Source organism: Eublepharis macularius, chromosome 11 (assembly GCF_028583425.1).
Source record: "Eublepharis macularius isolate TG4126 chromosome 11, MPM_Emac_v1.0, whole genome shotgun sequence".
Lineage (NCBI taxonomy): Eukaryota > Metazoa > Chordata > Lepidosauria > Squamata > Eublepharidae > Eublepharis > Eublepharis macularius.
In genome coordinates, this window is record NC_072800.1 from 72,333,625 (window position 1) to 72,353,610 (window position 19,986).

The window sequence follows — 19,986 nt, forward strand, 5'->3', positions numbered from 1 at the left end:
TGCTGCAGTTTTGCATTGCAATAAATACAGCAGCAATTACCTATTTACAATCCAATCCAGAATGGATTAGGCAATTATTAGAGTGTTGGACAGGGGTCTGGAGAACCAGGTTTGACTCCACACTCTGCCATGGGAGCTTGCTGGGTGAGCTGCTGTAGTGATTGGGATGCAAATCAGCACTCTGCTAGTTCGAATCCCAGTACTGCCCTGAGCTCAGCAGGTGGCCTTGAGTAAGCCACTTCTCTCAGTCCCAGCTGTATTGTGGGGACAATAATAACAGTGACTTTGTTCACCATTCTGAGTGGGGCACTAATCTGTCCAGAAGAGCAGTATATAAGTGCACTGTTATTATCTATATAAATGAAGTAAATAAAAATATTTGTGTGTCCTGCAGAGTCAAACAAGACTTGCACACAATAATGAAGTAGATACAATATCTGAAGCGCTCTGACCACTTATAAAAATGTAATAGAATTTTTTTAATTGGTAAAAGAGCTAGAATAAATTCATGGCTGCTATTAACCATTACGTGGAACCCCCACGTCCAGAAGCAGTTTACCTGTTTAACAAATGTTGGCCTAACTTACAAGGTTCTTTTACAAAGACTACAAGAAGCGCGAAATCTCCATAGTAAAGCTCAGTATTAACAGGGACATGACTATTGCCATATAGTTTAGGGACTACATCTGCTGCGACAAAATTTTGAGGGGTCTGATCCACCAAACCCGTTTCCTCCCCACCCCGCTCCTCCCCGCGAACCAGGAAATAGAACTTCTTTCAGTTAGTCTTGGAGGTGGAGGGAGGAACTTTCGTGACGCGTTCAGGAAGATTGACCCTTACGACACATCGTTTGGGGTCGATTGCGTCATCTGACGCATGCGTATGGTGGTCCTTTTCCGCGTTCCGGTAATGGCGGCCCCCATAGGACGGGTGCCTTTGCTGCTTCAATGCCGGTGGTTGCTCGTTTCCCGCCGGGCAGTTGCAAAGCGAATAAGGGAGGCCCGTTGCAGCTCCACAGAAGCTGCTGCAGCTGCGTTAAAGGAGCAGCAGGCCTCGAGCAGCGAGGAGGTGCCGGGTAAGAGAGGAATTCCTTCGGCCCTCACTTTTAGCGTGCTTAGCGCTGTGTAGAGCGCTCCCAACCGCAACGGCATTCTACACTTGAGCCGAGATTGTGTGTGCGTCTCTTTTCTCTGTCCTCCCTGATCCCTTGTAGGCTATCGCTCACACTCTCTTTAGCACTCCGGTTTTTCTCTGCTTATGCCTTGTCCTTTGGATTGGCAGTTGGAAGACGTGGGTTGCTTTCCCTTTCACTACTATGTGCTGAGTGGATTAAGGCTTGGTTCATACGTGCAAAAGAACAAGGCAGCAGAAACTTGAGGTGGCTGAACTTCTGACTGATGGTGCACGATCGTGTTTTTTGAATGCTTTTATGTTTGAAAGCATACAAATAGAAAGGCAAGGCAGCGATCAGAGAATGAACTTTCAGTCTTTGCTGGTTTTCTGTTTAGATAAAGGAACATAATTCAGCACTACTTGTCAGAAAAGTATAGTCCATTCTGCAGAAGGTGTGAACCAGGCTTGATTGCTGTCTCTGGCTGTCATATGCTGAGCAAGGTGTTAACACAGAGTACATTGGCTGAAGCCTCACTTGCAGCAGAATGAAAGTAGAATATACTATGGTGCTTCAGACCGCAAATGGGTACATGCTGTGTTTGAATACTTCAGAGTGAGAAGGGGGGAACCTCCCAGATCATAACATATTAGGGTGAGGTTCAAGTCCAGCTGTTTCCTTGCTGTGTTACATCTTATTATCTAAGGATTGTTTAATGCAGGAGAGTATTTAAAATGTAATTCTCCCATAGATAACATGAGATGGTATAATCTGTTGCACTGCTTGTAGTCTGCACCATATATTATGCAACCGCAACAGTATCCATGCTCAGCAGCCAAGGACAGAAGATGGTTTGCACAGTGGATCACACATACGGGATTCAAGTATGAAATCATAGGATAATAGGTCTTCTGTGGACTGAAATTCTTACATTTTAATTGTATTATTTTTCTTAGATATATGTCCGTGCCCCTTCCATCCAGTTCAGCTTTCTTTTTCAGTAGCAGTCAGCCACACACTTGGAAGGTCATAGGTAGGACATGACTGCTGTGGTCTTCCTCAGATGCATTCATATCTAATGTAGTAGTAGTCTCTAGCTTTATTGCTGTATTGAATGAGGTAAAGTTAATTTTTGCTTACGACTGCTACATGATGCACTCTGGGACTTGACCAGACAGGCAGCTAGTTCTCTATTTTCCCTACCCTTCACCCAGCTACTGCCCAGGACTATTGGAATACGAGAACTCAGTGTTTACTTCCCATATATGCTGCCACTATTTAGTTAATTAGACCCTTCGGTCATGACCAAAATTCTTGATGTTTGTGCGTGTGTGTGTGTGTTATTTTCCTGCAGCCAATAACTTCCAATTAGCCACGATTAAACAGAAAAAGGATCTTTTATTTACAAGATACATGACATAGGGGTGAATGATTCAAACACAGAGATATATTGTTGTTAAAGAGTTGAATTTACAACCTCCACACTCTTATGACAGTGGATGATTACAATAAAACAGGTGTCAACAGCCAGTTATTTCTGCTACTTTCCTTGGGCCCCCTCCATATCCTTCTCCCTCTCCCACTAACTGCCCTAACAAATTTAAACTGTCTCAAGCCCAGCTCTCATTGGCTGTTCCCTAGGAGTGGTGAAGCTGGAACTGGTTCTGTCCATTATAGACCTCTGAGATGCTGGAGAACTGCTGTCAGTCCAAGTTGACAGTACTGACTCTGATAGACCAAATGGGCTTGACTCAGTATAAGGCAGCTACAAGTATATATTCATATAACAATGTGACCAAAGGAGACCTGGAGATTGTAGGCCACATTGGCTGAGGAAAAAGCAGGGTCTCTGGGTAAGGGGAGAGAGGAAGCTGGCAGAACAAGAAGGCAAATTGATGATGTTGGGGAGGGAAGGCAGTGCTCATGACTTTGTTATATGAAGCTTTTTTTAACAAAGTCTCAGAATGAAGAGTTCTGCTGTTCCATCTTCATGTATTATTACTGCATCGCTGTACAGCTTGAAACACATTGGTTCATTTTCCATGTCAGGGGGATGCAGGGTTGTAACTCAATTATTTTAAACAGATTTCTGTGACACATTAGTGCTAAGCAAGTCACTTTATTTATTTATTTAATTTATAGTCCGCTCTCCCCGCAAGACTTCTGATTCCATGATTCCTGCTAAACATCAGATTTACATCTGCGAGCTAGATGATGATAATAATGTTTTTAAAAGTCACAAGAGGTGAAAAAAGTGCACACAAATATGCGAAAGAGAAGGGGTTGGCTGCAGACTAAACTGGCAATTTCTCCTCCTGCTGTAGATCCCCCTCATGTTTTTCTTCTGGGTCTCCTATCCCTAGAGCCAGAACTTCATGGAGATCAGTGGGCTGCAGTGTATTGTAGGGGGTGGGGGAGAGGTGGGGAAGTTTCACTCTGCCTTTGGAAAACTTACAGTGAAATCATAAGCAGAGTTACCCCAGTCTATGCTCATTAAAATCAATGGGTTTAGTAATTCTGCTTAGGGTTGCACTGTTAGTCTGAATATTTTGGATATTTGGGACAGGTGTCAACTAGGGATTACCTTTTGGATTTTAAAATCAAATTTGTGTGTGTATTGGTGTCAGGCTGTGAGATTCTCGCATACAGTGTGTTTTGTAAATATAGAAAAGTCTTTTTTTTTTCTCCCTCACCACACCATCTAGCTCCCAAGACGGACACCCGAAAGAAGACATTCAGTGAGGTGCTGGCAGAAAGACTAGAACAAGCTCAAAGGACAGTGTTAATTGACTGCCCGTCCAAAATCAATGAGAAGAAATTTCTTAAATACATGTCATCTCATGGAAACATTAAGAATCACTTCTTTTATGAAAGTTATGTAAGTATCTGGTGCATCAGAAACTGAAATCTAGACAACAACATGTGCGATTATCCTGATAGAGCAAGTAGAACTTGGTTTATGTACCCGCTGTTCTCTCTAGTGTAGTGTGATATGTAAGGTAGTTTTTTATTAATACTTTTGTTGAATTGCTAAAGGGAAACCAGTACAAATAATTTTTCAATTTGCTTGTCTCCGCATATCACACTGCAACTTCATTGTGTGTCCGTCAGGCTGTTATCCTAGAAACAATTATTGCTGAATTAGTTAATAGTAAAGCTTTATCATTATTATCCTTATCAACAGGCTCTCCAAGGCTGTCTTAACTCTGCCTTAATTCCTTGCCCTTTTCCTCTTTGTAGCCCACATTTTCAAAATGAAAGCCAAGACTATTTGGAGAGCTTGATTTGCTGTTTCAGTGACAAGTTATGATTTCATATTACCTTCCTGTATTTAAATACCTGTTTGTTTGTAGATTTCATCCCAAAATGATATGGCTGTTTGACTGCCAACTGTTGTAGCTAAAGAATACTAATAGTATTTGGATGTCTGTGTATACCTTTGCATTTCTTAAGCTTTATTTGAAGCACATGAGGGCAACCATTAGGAATTATCTATATGACAGCTGCAAATGACTCTGAGATTCTCCTGTTTTGGAGACCAAATTCAGCACATGCTTGTCTAGCAAGCATAGTGGATTTTGTCTGGCCCCCAGCCTCAGCCAGTTTACTATAGTGAATATACTCAGGATACTTGAGTTCACTACAGCCACCTACAGCACTTCTTGAGTGATCCTAGGCTGATCATGATCCTTCATTCTCTGTTAGGCCTGATTTATGCGTGATGCTAGCAGGTAATATGAAATTATCCTTGCACACAGCCAGTGTCTCATTGAAACTTTGCTTTGGTACCTGCAGTGTGCAACACCCACCTGAGCTGGGGATCTCTGGTATCCAAAGCTACACGCAAAGTAGCTAAGAAGTCAGATTTAAAAAGATCCTGGGCATTGGACAGACTGCACGGAAAAGATCTTCTTACCCCTGACACTGCATTTAATCAGGCTGTGCAGGGATGTTGTGAGGATAACTGGGGGTGGGGGGTGGGAACCATGCTTGAGCTCCTTGGAGAGAGACAACATGATGTAAAATAATTTTTAAAACATTTCATAGCCAGACCACACTTACGGTTAAAAACAAAATCCTTGTAACGTCCCCTGCTTTCAATTGAAATACGTTATGTAGCACATATAACATGTTGATTTTTCTGTTTCTTTTTTCATGCTGCTTCAGGGAACGTATGCTGTGGTAGAATTTTCCGAGAAAGACAGCATAGCATCGCTGCAGGGTGTTACTGGCAACCCACAATTTAAGGATGAATGTCCCGTACCATTTGTGTCTAGGATTTTTACTTTAACGTTGAAAAACCCACCCAGCCAAGCTTCTAATCAGACACCAGTTCATTGTCACAGACTGTCCACTGTTCCCTTGGGAGAACTGATCAGGAAATTATGTGATGCTAATAGTGTAAGTTCATGGTTATATTTTATTTTTTATAAGAAATAAGCAACCGTATACCTTATTTTGGTGCTGATTTGTAATTGAAAAACCAACTTAATGTCAAAGCAGCAGTAATGAACTCTGTGATTTAAAAAGTGACACCCTGTATTTTTAAACATTAAATGCATGCAGTAAATAATTAAATACTATTCCTATTCCTTAGAAAAGGACCGTAGCCGTATGAAACGTTTGTCAATACGATAGATCTGTGATCAATGGAATCCATAGATGACTTCCTGGAACTTCCTTTCCTTAAGTAGGGCAGCAAAGGTTCCCTCTCAAGGATGTAGAGTATGCAAAAAGCTAAATCTAGAAGCATAACACTTCAGCAGTCTGAGTAGCTTCACGCTTTCTTACTTAAGCAGCAGTATTGAAATCATGATACAGTTTCACAATGGTTTTTCAAGGAAAGGGATGATACTTTCAGAAACCTGAATTCTGATGGTGGCTTTTAAACTTCTTTGCTTTACGAAATTATCTCTACACCAACCAGTCTGTCAAGGAATACTTTTGCATTACAGAAATAGAGCATGCAGTTAATTCAAATGGTGTGATGACCAGGTGCCTTGTTGGACCTCACTAATCACAAGCTGAAAGTATACCTTAATAAACCCCCACGATACAGGACAAGATTGAGCAATTTGTGTTTTAGGAAACTTTTTCCATTATGGAACTTCTCATTGAGGAACTTCCGGTATGATTCAGAGGTTTCCCCTGAAACCACTGTCCTAATTTACGATCTTTGTGTGTTTCATTCTATGTGTTTTCCACTTCTTTTTTTTTAACAATTACAAAGTTATTTAATGTTAACCGCAACTCTGATATAATCTGTATGCATTTGAACAATGTATTGGTACAGTAACTGTAGGTGTCAGGCTTTGAGAAAACTTGAGGCTGGAGATTAATTAGAATGAAAGTGTCAGTGGAATGTGATGATTTATACATTCTCATTGTCTTCAGAAGTGGGCAGTATTTAAAACAAATGCCTAATTTCTGGAAGAATAAGAGAATTATACTCTGCAAGGAGTTTCTAGAGATGTAAAATTTCTGGAAATGTTAAAGCAGTTTTTTCAAGAAAAAAATGTTAGGGAGGGGAATTGAAATATGTATAATACTTACTTTTATCAAGCCTAATCCTATTCTTCTTGCATCATTGATACCTTAGGAAATCATTTTTTCTCTTTGGTTTATACATGAGATTTAAAAGTCTCGGCTTTCTGCAAGTAAATTTACAGGTACAGCCAGTATTAAAAACAGAGAGGGTTGTAAACTGCTGTACCCTATTCTACCTTAGCATGTGTATCTTGGTTTTTGGTCTCTAAGAGACCGGAAGAAATAAAAGTTGAAAATAGAAAATACAAGCTTTGTAGTGAAAGAAGGAAACTGTTGTTTAGACAGAAACAGTCTCCTATGGTCATAATAGGGCTAGCAGCATATTTTGGATATTGAGTGAACAACACTATTGAATAGTTCAATGTAACACTGATAACAAAGTTTAACTGTGTGTTATCATACACATAATATATTAATGTATTAATTATGGAAAAAATAGTCACATTTAAACAAATATATAATTGAAACATTGTTGCATATGTCAACACTACACAGGACAGAGTTATTATCTAACACTGTTGATTGATTGCTATAGATATCTTCTTACTGTACATTTAGAGAGATTCCTTGTCTTAATCATTTCACTTATCCCAAAAGAGAGAATATTTCATAGCATTTTTAGCTTTTGTTAAAATTTCCAGTTTTTCCCTTGGGAGAGGGAATTGGAATTTCGGGGTGGGGGAGGGTCTGAATTTTTCATCCCCCTTCCCCCCACATACAGCTCAGCCTGTAGGGGGTTTGTTTTAAGTTGAAGCTATGGGAGTTGGTGTGTCAAGAAGTTATTGGCAATTTTCTGAATATTAATGTTGCATTGAACTAAAAGACAGTCTTTCAGTGTCAGGAGAAATGATGGTTTTATTAGCTTCTGACTAGATTCTAAACCAGAGATGCTCACTCAGTGTCTTGGGAGCCAGCTGTGTGGTTCTTTTGAGCGCTCTTCACCATGGCACCAACCTCATGTTTCAGGAAAGTGGGCAGTTATTTAAAGGACTGGGATAGTTTTATTTTGGGACCATAGTAATGATGAAATTAACAGGTTTATTTTTGAAACACATTACGGCTTGTCCATGATGAATACATCAGTCAAGGTTGTGGAGAGTGAACATATGTTGCTGAACAAGGTGATGCAAAGGGGTGTGCTGTTGCTAAAACTTCTTGCAAGTTGAAAACTTAGCATGGAGAGGGGTTCTAACCACCCCTTTTGTTCTGCAGAAGTAAAATTTGAAGGGAACAGTCAACATAGAGTAGCATTTGTTTTTTAACATCCAGCCTAATAGAGACTGCGGAACTCAGAGTCTTGCAAACTGTTTTGTGTTATAACTCTGACTTGTGAAAGCTCTTGCCCCTCATTCCAGATACACAACATTATTGGGGGGAGAGAGCCCTGCATGCTCAGAGATACACTAGGAATTAAAAAGGATTTTATCATAGCTGTCTATTATTATGGTGGTGCACCTGGCAAACAGTAGTCAAGTGACTCCATTGATGCAAATGTGGCTCTATCTAATCTGCAGAGTGAGCACCGTTGTTCTAAACTATATTGTGTTATAAGCGAGATTTTCCAGCTGGTTTTCTTACACTATTTGAAGAATGGATTTAGAAAGTAAAGATACTAAGAAGTTTATTCTCAGTGCTCTCCATGCCTCAGTTTCTTCTTTTGCGTCTAATAAATATACAAGAACTTTTTTTATAAAGAAGATCAAACTATTTCCAATCCTGGGGTTCTGCACATGTAATAGTGTTGGGTTTTTTTCTTCCTATCTAGGTGAGTGATCAGTTGCACATGCTCACAGAGGAATATCAGCTGACTGAAGAAAACACTAAACTCCGGTTTCTGACTTGTTCTTTAATTCAAGACATTGCGGGTGCCTATTTTCCAAACTGCACCATGAAACCCTTTGGCTCTTCCGTGAACACTTTTGGTAAACTAGGATGTGATTTAGACATGTTTTTGGACCTCGATGAAATTGGAAAAAGCACCACCAGAAGGGTAAGGCCATCCTCCAGCTGTGTCCATTTAACCTAAGCTGCAGAATGAGTTACGGGAGCTTTTAAGAAGCTGCTGAGCTCTTGTAATCTAGGGTGATGGCAAGAGTAGATTGCTTCTCTCCAGCTAGGTTGCAACTCCCTGCCATTTCCCCATCATTCTGACCCGTGTCCTCTTCCTCCACTTGATGTTTAGGGAGTTTTTAATAGCTTAAATTGTATTTGTAATCATTGTCGAACAGTTATACTGTGGAGAGAGTGGAAGAGTAGTCCTAAACTCCTCTGCTGATGTCTTAAGAGCCCCATTCATGCCTAGAGCCAGGTTTCTGTTGACCATTCCTTCTTGCTTCAGGTCCTGTATCTGCTGTTGCTTTGAAAAGTTCCTCTGTTCTTAAGAATTGCATTTTGGGATGCTGAAAATCCCAGTGCATGGCCCTTTTGATTCTCAATGTTAATTGGATACTTTCGGAAGAGAGAGAGAGACTTTATAAAAGAGTGCAGCTAGAGAAGTGTTGTGATATCATGGAGACATGCACCAGCCATACTCTTCACTTAGAAACCTGCCATAAGCCGAAGAAATTGGGCCAATTTATCAATAGAGAAATTACCAACCTGATGTAATTCTGGGGATTTCCACATTTGAACAGGATGCAGTTTTGAGCATAAAGCTTCTGTTTACATTATTGAAACAGCACAGCACTTGTATACATGCTCTGATGGAAGAACCTGGAGAAGAAGTGATAGATCTGTGCCATCTTTGCTTTTGTTTAAATTGTCATAAAATGTAAACATGACCCACAGCGTCATTTGTTGCATACACTGCCTTTTTTGAAATAAGGCATGTAATTGTAATAAAGGAAATGGCTACAGCTTCATGGTTGCCTGGATAACATTAATCCCTATGTGGACGTTGTACTTAACCCTTTCCTCAGTTGTATGCCTGCTTGTGAGCCGTATCTTTGGAGTGTGGCTACTGGCCAAAATCTAGTACTTTATGCAGACAGCTAAGACTTGTTTTTAACCTGTGAAAAGCAAAGTGCATGAATGCAATCTGTTCTGTACCTGGTATTAGTAAAGTGCAGCCAAAGACCAAGACATGAGATTGTGTTGCCTCCCCTTTCACAATTAAAAAAGCAAAACAAAAACAGGATTCTTCCATTTCCACTATGACTGGGCCATATATTTTATTCCTGAAAATAGTAACTTATCCCTATCCCTCTTGTGTTAGAAAACAGGCCCCTTTAACCTTGAGTATAAAATGAAGAGAGTGCCTTCTGAACGGATTGCAACACAGAGAATTCTTTATGTGATCGGGGAGTTCATTGATAACTTTGGCCCTGGGTGTGTTGGTGTGCAGAAGATACTTAATGCTCGCTGTCCATTGGTGAGATTTTCCCATCAGCCTTCGGGATTTCAGTGTGATTTGACAGCTAACAACAGGTAAACTTTTTACGTTTTTTTTTTCTTAATCGCATATCGTTCCCCTCTCCCTTTCCTCCAAGAAATTGAGGCTGTGCCCATGGAAGTTACCCCATTTTATCCTCTCACCAACGTATCTTCAGACAGTTGGGCTGAGAGTGACCAGAGAGAGGTTTCCAGTGAGCTTTGTGGCTGAACAGTGATTTGAACTCGCTGTCCTCAGCCCAGTACCCTGGTTCTTTCTGCTCGCTTTGGACATGCCTAGGGAGGTGAAGAGCAGCTGTACATCAGTCCACAATGGAGAATTCACCCTACCAGGTGATGTGTCACTTCTTAGATTTCTTCTAGCTTGGATATGTGTACCCAGACAGAATTAATTACGGAATGTATAATGGCAAGTGGCTATCAAAAGCAAATGTAAACTGCTACATTTATTTAGCACATTTTTATCCTGCCTTTCTTCCAGATATCTCAGGACAAGTCTCCTTTTCTCCATTTTATCCTCACAAGAGTCCTATGAGATAGAAAAAGAAGAGTCCAGTAGGCTAACCAGGTTTATTCCAATGTTAGTTTTCATCAGATATAGGGTAGGCTGAGAGTGTGGTCAGCCCAAGATCACCCTGCAAGCCTCATGGCTAAGGGGGGGTTTTCAGCCTGGGTCTTCGGATCCTTGTCTAACACTTTAAACTCTGCACCAACCTGGCTGTCCATCTTGCATCACTGTTTGCATTTTCCATTTGTTTTACATCTGTCATCTTTGCATGTTAATTATGCTTCTTCGAAAGTTGGTCTAGCTTCTAGGTTACGATTATATGGCATTCCTTGTTTGGTCTTTCTCTGTGTGTTTTGAATGTAATCCGTTCAATCCGGACGTGCTGAAGGATAACTGTAAAAATGAATGTGCCTCAACTCCTAGGGCACGTCTTTTGCAAAGGCTTGTTACAATTCAACAAACAAAGGAAAGCAAAGAAGAGGTTAAGGGTCCAGGAGGAAAGATGCTCTTTAAGCCCTTGCAAGAAGAGGCAAAGATGGAGGTGTTGGGTGGGTGAGAGTGGCATAAATTCCAAGCATGGAGACAACAGGAAATACTGACTCTCAGCCTTTGAAAAGTAGTCTCTTATCACTTTCTAACACAGATTTTTATAACAATTTTACAGCTCATCTCTGAAGAAAGGTAAGCTGAGAGAAAGTGACTTATCTGCAGCAATCGATTTAAATTTGTGGCAGATCAGGAATTTGAACCTGGGGTTCTTAAGTCCAATCCCAGTACTCTGTCCTTGATGTCAAGCTTGCCTTAATTATATTTTGACTTTATGAATATTTGCATACTTTGCTAGTCTAAGCTTCCAAAACTGATTAAGGAGTAGTTGAACAGTGATGAAGTTCTGCTATTTGAATATTCATGTTGTAGAAGTTGTAGGCACTACAGTGTAGCCTAGTACATTTCTGTGCCAAGCCTCCCAAAGTACGTAAATACAATCTGTGTATTAAATTGAATCCAGTGCATTTGATCACTTGGTTTAGAAACCACAGTTTAATTAAACTACCGACAGTGCGATTGTATGATAACTGCATTAACTATAGTTCGTTGGGGGACATTAAAACTGGATCGGAAATCTTAGTTCCGAATTGATTTATTAACTGACGTTAATCATAAATATGGTTTTGCGTATCATATTAGCATCTCTATGGGGCAGGTGGGGAAAGGAGTGAAAAAAGTGAAAAAAGTGAAGCAAGTGTTTGTCTTGATGAACTAGGACTTGAATGGTCATCTGCAAACCAAATCCTGGTTTCACAAACTAACCAGAGTTTTATAATAAACAATGGTTTTGTTGTTATGTATGAACCAAGTTCAATTCAAATATCTGCGATTCATCCAGAAAAAAATAAACCATTGAGCAATAGGGCTGGAAAATAAAACAGGTGTTGAAGGCATTTTGTAGTTGTTTTTTTATTAGAGTGACCAGTAGGGGGAGCAGGTTTCTTAGGAATAGCATTTCTTGGGTGCATGCTTTTCTACCATAATTTCTCTCTCTGTTTTAAAACGTTCCTATTCCATTATCCATATAGGGAAAATGCCAAGAGTATATACAAATTTCTACTGTTGTCATGCATTACCTGAATAAATGAACTGTGAAAATCAAGTACATTCATGCAACAGTTTCTGTTACCAGCCATGACTGGCCCCTTTTTTGATTGGCCATTCTGTTGTGCTGTTACTGTGTTGGGTGGGCTTTGTTGATTCCATCCAAACTCCGCCATAAGTGAGAGAATTGCATGCGTGTGTGTAAAATAGCATCTCTTCAGACCCTCACTGTATGAGACCTGCCTTGCGATTTGCATTCAAGCCTGCATCTCTCTTTATAATCGCCCGAGATATCTGTGTACATCCTACTTTGCCTGATGTAAATCTGTAGAATAGGCAGGAAGCCTCAGAAAACTGCTATAGGTGAAAGCCACTTCTGTGGACTTTATTGTGCTGTTCATGGAGGAAACATTTGTAGCAGCTGTTCATGGACTTGCCGCTTTTTAGCAAGTCTTGGTTCTGCATTCATAACCCTGCACATGTTCTAGTTGTAGATCCTTCTTAAGTCCCCTTGAAACAGCCTGTGATGATTGTTTACAATGCATAACAGGCTGCATTTTAGGTGTTTGGGAAGCACATACCTGTTGAATGGACTGTCTGGAAGTAAGGACTTGACCCTGTTCACACCACTAGCCTGGCCAGCCAACCATGGGCCCATCTGCCTTGCCCCACATTCCTCCTAACTTTGACCTGATTGGGAGGCAGCAGTAGGTGTGAGACGGGAGCTCGCTGGCCTTCTGGGGTTCTCTAGTAAGTCTCCCAATAAGCAGCCCTTGCTTTGTGATGTGGCTGCTGACCCCTAAAATAGGGGGTTGTCTGTGTTTTTGTATGTGTGTGTGTGAGAGCGTGCTTTTATATCTTACATGTTTCAGCAATCACGCCCTTTGCTCTGTTCGGAGCGATAACAATTCCTTTCTAAGAGAACTGACAATTCTGTGATCGTGTAAAACGCAAGAAGGAGGGTGTCTTGGCCTGAGGGCCACCTCTTTGCCTTCACGCACTTTTAGGGCTCTACATTGGAAGCTGCATCTTCCTGCTTCCAGCAGCACCTGAAAAGAGGCTGAGCTGGTGCCCAGTTCCAGAGCCTTCAAAAGCCAGCCGAGACCTGACACGGCCCCTCTGTTACTCTCCTGCTCTCGGTGGCACTCTTCCCGCAAACCAATTAACAGTTTGTCTGGAGCATCAGCTTGGTACTTGCAGATTGATGATCCCCACAGAAGCCATTCCGGGGCTGGATGGAAGGCTCCTGCAGGTTGGATTTAGGAGCACATTGGCCATAACCTGTGTCCAAATGCCCTTTCACTTGTTATAACCAATGGCTTCTCTTGCAGAGGAGTTGGAAAGCTATACCTTGTGTTTGTGTATCCTTTTAAAGACATTTCTCTATCACTTTTCCCTCATTCCAAAGCCAGTAGGCCAATGGGAGGGGTGTGTGGGAATGACAATATTTCCTTAAAGAGTTTTTATCCCATCTTTCAGGCCCTCCAGGCTAGCTTACACAAAACAAAATCCTAATATAATCAACTGTACTAAATGGCAACACAGCAGAGCAGTCGTTGATTTTGGCTTAATGAGCGGAGAGAGGAGAGTAGCAAAAATATATATCCTTAAGGGCCAAAATAATGTACGACAACCAGCAACCACTGACCAACCTAACTGCCCTTTCAAAAATTTGACATTGTTTGTCAGAGTTGGGGCGAAGGCTTTTGCAGTGTGCTTTCTCTCTCTCTTACCCCTTGGATTCTACCCTGCAAAGCGAGAGACGCCTTAAGCCATCTTTCTTCTCCTGCTCCCCTCTTTGCTGTGAAGTGGAAACAGATATTTCCCTCTATTCCTCTTCTTGCCTCTTCTCTCATTGTGTGACTGGCTATTGGTGCCACAGAAAATTAAGCAATCCTATGCTTTCCACGGGCAAATCTCAGCTGAGCTTTGTGGCTGCTGCCCCAGATGAGTGCAGTCCCAGTAGCCAGAGGACTGTATCCTGTTTCTTTCCATCTTTTGTGATGATGGAGCCACTGACACTGCTGGCTGCTCTGATCATAGTTGGCGTATGGGCTCTGACGGAGGGGTGGTGTTCAGGTGTTAACATGGACCTCTCTGGGTTGCCTTTGAAAAACTGAAATTATTGTGCAACATATTACCATATCATATTCTCACAGTCAGTCTCAATGATACTAATCCATTCTGCTTTGTCCCTCCCTGTTCCAACAGAATTGCCATGAGAAGTTCTGAACTCCTTTATATCTACGGCAGCCTTGACCCACGTGTTAGAGCTCTTGTGTTCAGTGTACGGTGCTGGGCGCGGGCCCATGGAATCACAAGTAGCATTCCCGGTTCATGGATTACAAATTTCTCTCTAACAATGATGGTTTTGTTTTTTCTGCAAAAGAAAACTCCCCCCATCATTCCAGCCTTGGATCACCTGAAGGAGTTAGCTGGTAAGCAGGGAATTGATTTTTGTGCTTGTGGGCTAGTGGCCTGTGCATGAACTCCAAAACTGATAATATAAAATATTTTCTTGGCTATAGATGCTGGAACATGAAATATGAAATGCATACATGTCTATCTCAGACACTTTGAAATAATGATTTGGTCCTTTCTGAGGTCTTTAATATCTTTGCATGCCATTTTACATGTGTATACCCATGATGAGAGGCATGTAAGTATTGTACCCGGGGATACATACCAGATTACAAAATATAAAGTAGGAATCTTCCCGTATCTTAATTCAACGGTAACTTTGTTGAGGACAGTCCCCCTACTTTGGAACAGTTTCAAGTGCAAGAGAAGCACATGCATGCAAGATTCATGAGCACTGGCATAGTGTTGTGGTGAATAAAGTGAGTTCCTAGCTCAGGTGAGATTTCCCATTCAAAGCTCACCTGAGCCATACATTCACGGTGACCCCAGGTGAGCCGTTATTCTCTTGTCCTCAGTCACCATCAGAAATATATGGATGGCAAAACTGGCTTGCCTTAAAGTTTGTTGTAAGAATTACTGAAAAAGCACATGAAGTTCTTTGAACACTTACAATTTACTATGTGAACGCTAACTAACCATTAAGCATCACAGTTGAGCTGCCTTAATAGCCCAGGCTAGCCTAGTCTTGTCAGAACTTGGAAGCTAAGCAGGGTTGGCTACAATTAATACTTGAATAGAAGACCACCAGGAAAGACGGGTAGCTCGGTAGAGGGAAGCAGTGACAAACCACTTCTGCTCATCTCTTCCCATGGTCCTGGTGCCACCATGAGTCTGTTGAGACTTGACGGCACACAATTATTCATAAAGTTGGCATGTAATTTGCATAACTACATTAAGCTCAGCTACACCTTCTCTGATGCTTCCTGTTCCATGAGGGTTTTTTTGGCTTTCATGTTTTTCTTTAGTTTTCTAACAGTGCCTAGCATGCAAGAAGCAGTATAGATTAATAAAAATATTTCTGCCTCTGGATATTTTAGCTTGTGAAACTCTGCTTACAAATCCTGAGAAGAAGCTTGAAAACATCCATTGAGCCTTATTGTATTTGCTTTTTAGTTTCTTGCCTGTTAGTGGACCTGCCAACAGTTTCAGTTTTTTCCCACTAACCTGAGGACTAGAAACATGAAAGGTAACCAAATCATGAGCATTTTTTACAACTGGTCTGTTTAAATAGCCAGTTTGATGTAGTGGTTAAAAGCGGCAAGACTGTAATCTGGAAAACCGGGTTTGATTCCCCACTCTTTCACTTGAAGCCAGCTGGGTGACAGCTTCTAGGAGCTCTCTCAGCCCCACCCACCTCACGGGGCAATTGTCATGAGGATAAAAATAACACACTTTGTATATTGCTCGGAGTGTGGCATTAAGTTGTCCTGAAGGGCAGTATATACATCAAATGTTATTATCCTTGTTGTCGTTACTATTATTAAAAGGCCTTTTTTTAATGCCTTGGATTCTCGCAGAATCTTGTAATTTGAGCTCCATAGTTTGATTGGATTATGATTGTTCTGGACTTCAGTGATGTGTTACAAGCGTTCTTTATTGGAAGCAAAGTCTAAGGGACAGCAGTGAATAATTTACTGTTGCAGGGTCAATAATGCCCATGCAATTGCTGTACCGTTTCTTCCCCTTAACAATAGTGTTTTGAAAAGCCTGCCACTTGGTTATCAACACACTGGCTGTAAAATCCTCCTCCACATTTAAGGTGCAATTGCTGCCCATTGAAAGGGCTAATTATTCTGGGCTTTACAAAGGTCACGTTTTTTTATCATTTGACCAAAACACAGATAGCAGCATGAAAGTCCTTACCCTTAATTAGCATTTCAAAGCAGAGCAGGTGTTTGGCAGTGTCGGAGGAGATTGTAAAAAGCTTGCGTGCATTTTAAAGCTGGGAGTACAGCCCTTTCCCCCTTTGGGCACTTATCTGCGGCTTCACTGTCTGAATTCTATTAATACCAAAATGCTTGTTGTTATCTTTATAATGTATCAAGCAAATGCCTACTGGTTCCTTCGCCCAGTAAAAGATGCTTCTCTAAAGTACTTTTTTCATGTAACTTTGTTGTGACAAGCTTGTAAAATTGTGCTGTGCTCAGATGGGATAATTCCAACCAGCTTGTTTTTGTTTCAGATGTACAAGATAAGCAGGTAATTGAAGGTCACGACTGCACATTTGTTAGCGACTTGAACAAAATTCAGCCCACAGGAAACACGCAGAGTTTGGGTAAGAAGTTTGGTTGTCAACACTTTCACCAGTCAAATGGATACCGTGACTTTTTCTCTCCTTTTACTGCACTCTTTTTGTCTTTCAGATGTGCTGCTGGGTGACTTCTTTGAATACTTTGGGAATTTTGCTTTCAATAAGTATTCACTAAATATTCGGAAGGTAAAAATATTTGACTCTTTTGTCGCTATTGGTCAGTCTCCAAACTACCGTAAAAAGTGTTAAGCTTTAAAGAAATGTCAAACTTGGCATTTGTAACCCGGCCTGTTTTGGGCTGGAAGCCCCGTTTGACTTTATCTGGCATGACTGTACTGTGCAGGGAAGAGGGGCTGCAATTGTTGCGGCATTGTTTAAGAACTTTTGTTCTTTTGTGTAGGGATTAACCTGATAGACATGTGCTAGATGCTTGCACGGTTTGTAAGTGATCCAATAAGCAGAACGGTTTTGATACTTCTGCCCAGGGCTTTTTTTCTGGGAAAAGAGGTGGTGGCACTCAGTGGGTTGCCCTTGGAAAAAATGGTCACATGGCTGGTGGCCCCGCCCCCTGATCTCCAGACAGAGGGGAGTTTAGATTGCCCTCTGCGCCGCTGGAGATCAGGGGGCGGGGCCACCAGCCATGTGACCATTTTCAAGAGGTTCCAGAACTCCGTTCTACTGCGTTCCAGCTGAAAAAAAGCCCTGCTTCTGCCCCGCTCTTCCTGGCCGCAGGCTCCAAAGGTGCTCCTATCAGTGGATTATCCCTTTCTTTAAAAAAAAAACTTTCCTTGGGATTGGAGGACGCTCGGGAGTGAGATGCAGTGCATGAGGTGGAAGCTGTAGTTCAAGAAGAAATTAACAGAATTCCCATCCCCTCTTATGTGAGAGCGTCTATGCATTTGCAGAAGAAGGGAGCAATTTCCATTCAAATAATAGAAGGGGGAAAATTTCTTGCAATTGCCCTCTGCTGCTTTGCATCTGTACATGCACATATGCAATGTATTCACACACTGGTACCACATCCCACTGTGTTCCAAAGGGTCACCTGACTTTCAGGAGCAGCTTTTGAAGTGTTTTATAGGAGGCATAAGGGGGAAGGTCAATTCCATGAACAGTTTACAGTTCCAAACCAGTATTCTTGGATCAGAGTATGAATCCCTTGACAAACTGATGTATTATGCTGCTGACCTGGGGAGTCTGGCTAAGAGCCCTGTTGGGTTCGTTATGCACAACTCTGTGTGAAGAGGGAAGCAGAACCTTCATTGGTATGTGTGGAAATCGTGCATGTGTCTTACTTTGCTGTATGTTTTCGGGTACAGCTGCCATACTGTTCTTGCATTTCCCCTGGATTTTTATCTCTTAAGCCATCTTGGCAAATACCATCTTTTTTATATGTAACACCTGCTAGTATTCTGCTTAAATCAGTGAGCTACAGTAGCATATCCACTCTGAGTTTGAATGTGTGCCCATCTGTTTGCACTTATCTTGCAGCATTGAATAAGGTGCCCTGCACATGTCAAATGCTTCTCTTCTTTGAAATCTGCAGGGAAAGGAGCAAGGCAAGCCAGAAACATCTCCTCTCCATATACAGAATCCCTTTGAGCAGAGCCTTAACATCAGTAAGAATGTCAACGCAATGCAACTCGAACGGTTTGTCAGTTTGGCCCGAGAGAGCGCCTGGATTTTGCAGCAGGATAAGGGTCCCTCTTCAACCAGCGGCCAGCCCTGGGGAATGGCAGCCCTTCTTCCCGCTTTGACTGCAAACAATGCCAGCAAAGGTGCACGGAAGAAGAGGAGAACCGCTAGTGAAAGAATCAAAGGTCTACTGGACTCCTTGAAGATAAATAACCCCAGCAATGGGGGAAAGCCCTTCAGTACTTGGGTGCGATAGCTGTTGCAGCATCCTCAGGACTCATTAAAGCAGTTGGTTGTCTCAGTGTCGCTTGGACATGAGTTCTATGGGACATGAAATGGCGGAAGACTGCAGCCTTCAGGTGTTCCGCAGCTGGGTGGGCTAATATGTTAACCTCGTTTTGCCCTTCTTGACTGCTATATTTGACCTTTTGGGTGGGAAAGAGCCAGATTTTTTCTGGATACCCTTATTTGACACAGGTCACAAAGGAAAGAACAGTGGACCTGAGAAGGGGGCTTTGAAAATATTATTGGTTGACAGAAAGGAGACCCCAGAGGGTGGGGGCAGTGCGCTCCAGCAGTCTCCTGGGAAACCTTCACCCACCAACCTGCTGATGCACTGCAAACCAGTTTTAATCGAAGGGCTGGTATCCATTTTTGTAACTATCTTCCTCTTCCACTAGTGGTGGAAGACAAAATAAAATGCACAGAGATCAGCTGTTGTTTGTATCACTGTCCTGGAACAGGGTGAGCAACAGTTGTTACAACTCATATCCTCAAAGTGAAGTTTTTCTTTGTCACCTTTGCACTTCAAAGAATGATAAAAGTCTCTCTAAAGGACATATGACCTCACTGATCATGCCTCCACTCTGATTTTTTGAGATATTAACTGAATTGTAATATTCTGAAAGATACAGGCTTTTTAAGTACTAGAACTGCATCCTAACACCTTCATCAGCTTCAGGCTGTATTCACCCAGTTTAAACTAAGGCTGACTTCGTCTTACGAGTTGCAACTGCTTTTCATTAAGTTATTTATTTTAGAATCAATGTGATCCAGGAGCTTCTTATACATGTTGAATCCCAGTGTAGAGCACCCATGTAGGAAAGGCCTCCCTGTAGACTTCAGTGTTATGGGGTGAAGCATATCCTGATTGTGTATCACCAAGTTATTTGTGTCTTTGCATTCACCTACAGTTGTGCATCTCTCAGGAGGCTTGGCTTTTTTGTATGCTGTAGTGTTCAGGACTCCTCAGAGCCTCAAGGCAGCCTGGGAGAGGGTCAAAAACAAAACACAGTTGTGCGGGTGTGGGGTACAAGAGCTTCGCCTCCCATGGTAACAATTGCTGCCACCAGTCTCTCTTAACTAATCCTAAACATAAAGAGTGAGGACATCTCTCCAGCCCTTCCAGGTGTTAATCAAGAAGGTAGGATGCTTGCCGACTTAAGTTCTACAAAAACAGTTATTTGATAGCTGAAGCCAAAGTACTGAATTGATATTGAAACCCCAAAACCCAAATAAGGCCAGAGAACT

At 41.7% G+C, this 19,986-nt stretch overlaps 1 protein-coding gene across 1 annotated transcript; it reads left to right on the forward strand.

Annotated features, from left to right (window-relative positions):
• Window positions 1-895: 895 nt before the first annotated feature.
• MTPAP (mitochondrial poly(A) polymerase) lies at window positions 896-18,757 on the forward strand. Its single transcript, XM_054992019.1, has 9 exons — window positions 896-1,075; window positions 3,817-3,989; window positions 5,279-5,512; window positions 8,424-8,648; window positions 9,873-10,084; window positions 14,361-14,587; window positions 16,753-16,845; window positions 16,934-17,007; window positions 18,368-18,757. The coding sequence occupies exons 1-9, from the start codon at window positions 910-912 to the stop codon at window positions 18,710-18,712; spliced, it is 1,749 nt and encodes a 582-aa protein (XP_054847994.1). The 5' UTR covers window positions 896-909; the 3' UTR covers window positions 18,713-18,757.
• The last annotated feature ends 1,229 nt before the right edge of the window (window positions 18,758-19,986 follow it).

Bases quoted from the DNA above. Each gene is read 5' to 3' on its own strand.
- MTPAP (XM_054992019.1), top strand. From the start codon at position 910: ATGGCGGCCCCCATAGGACGGGTGCCTTTGCTGCTTCAATGCCGGTGG. The intron at 14,588-16,752 runs GTAAGCAGGGAA...TTTTTGTTTCAG, and splicing joins TCACCTGAAGGAGTTAGCTG to ATGTACAAGATAAGCAGGTA. The intron at 17,008-18,367 runs GTAAAAATATTT...TGAAATCTGCAG, and splicing joins ATTCACTAAATATTCGGAAG to GGAAAGGAGCAAGGCAAGCC.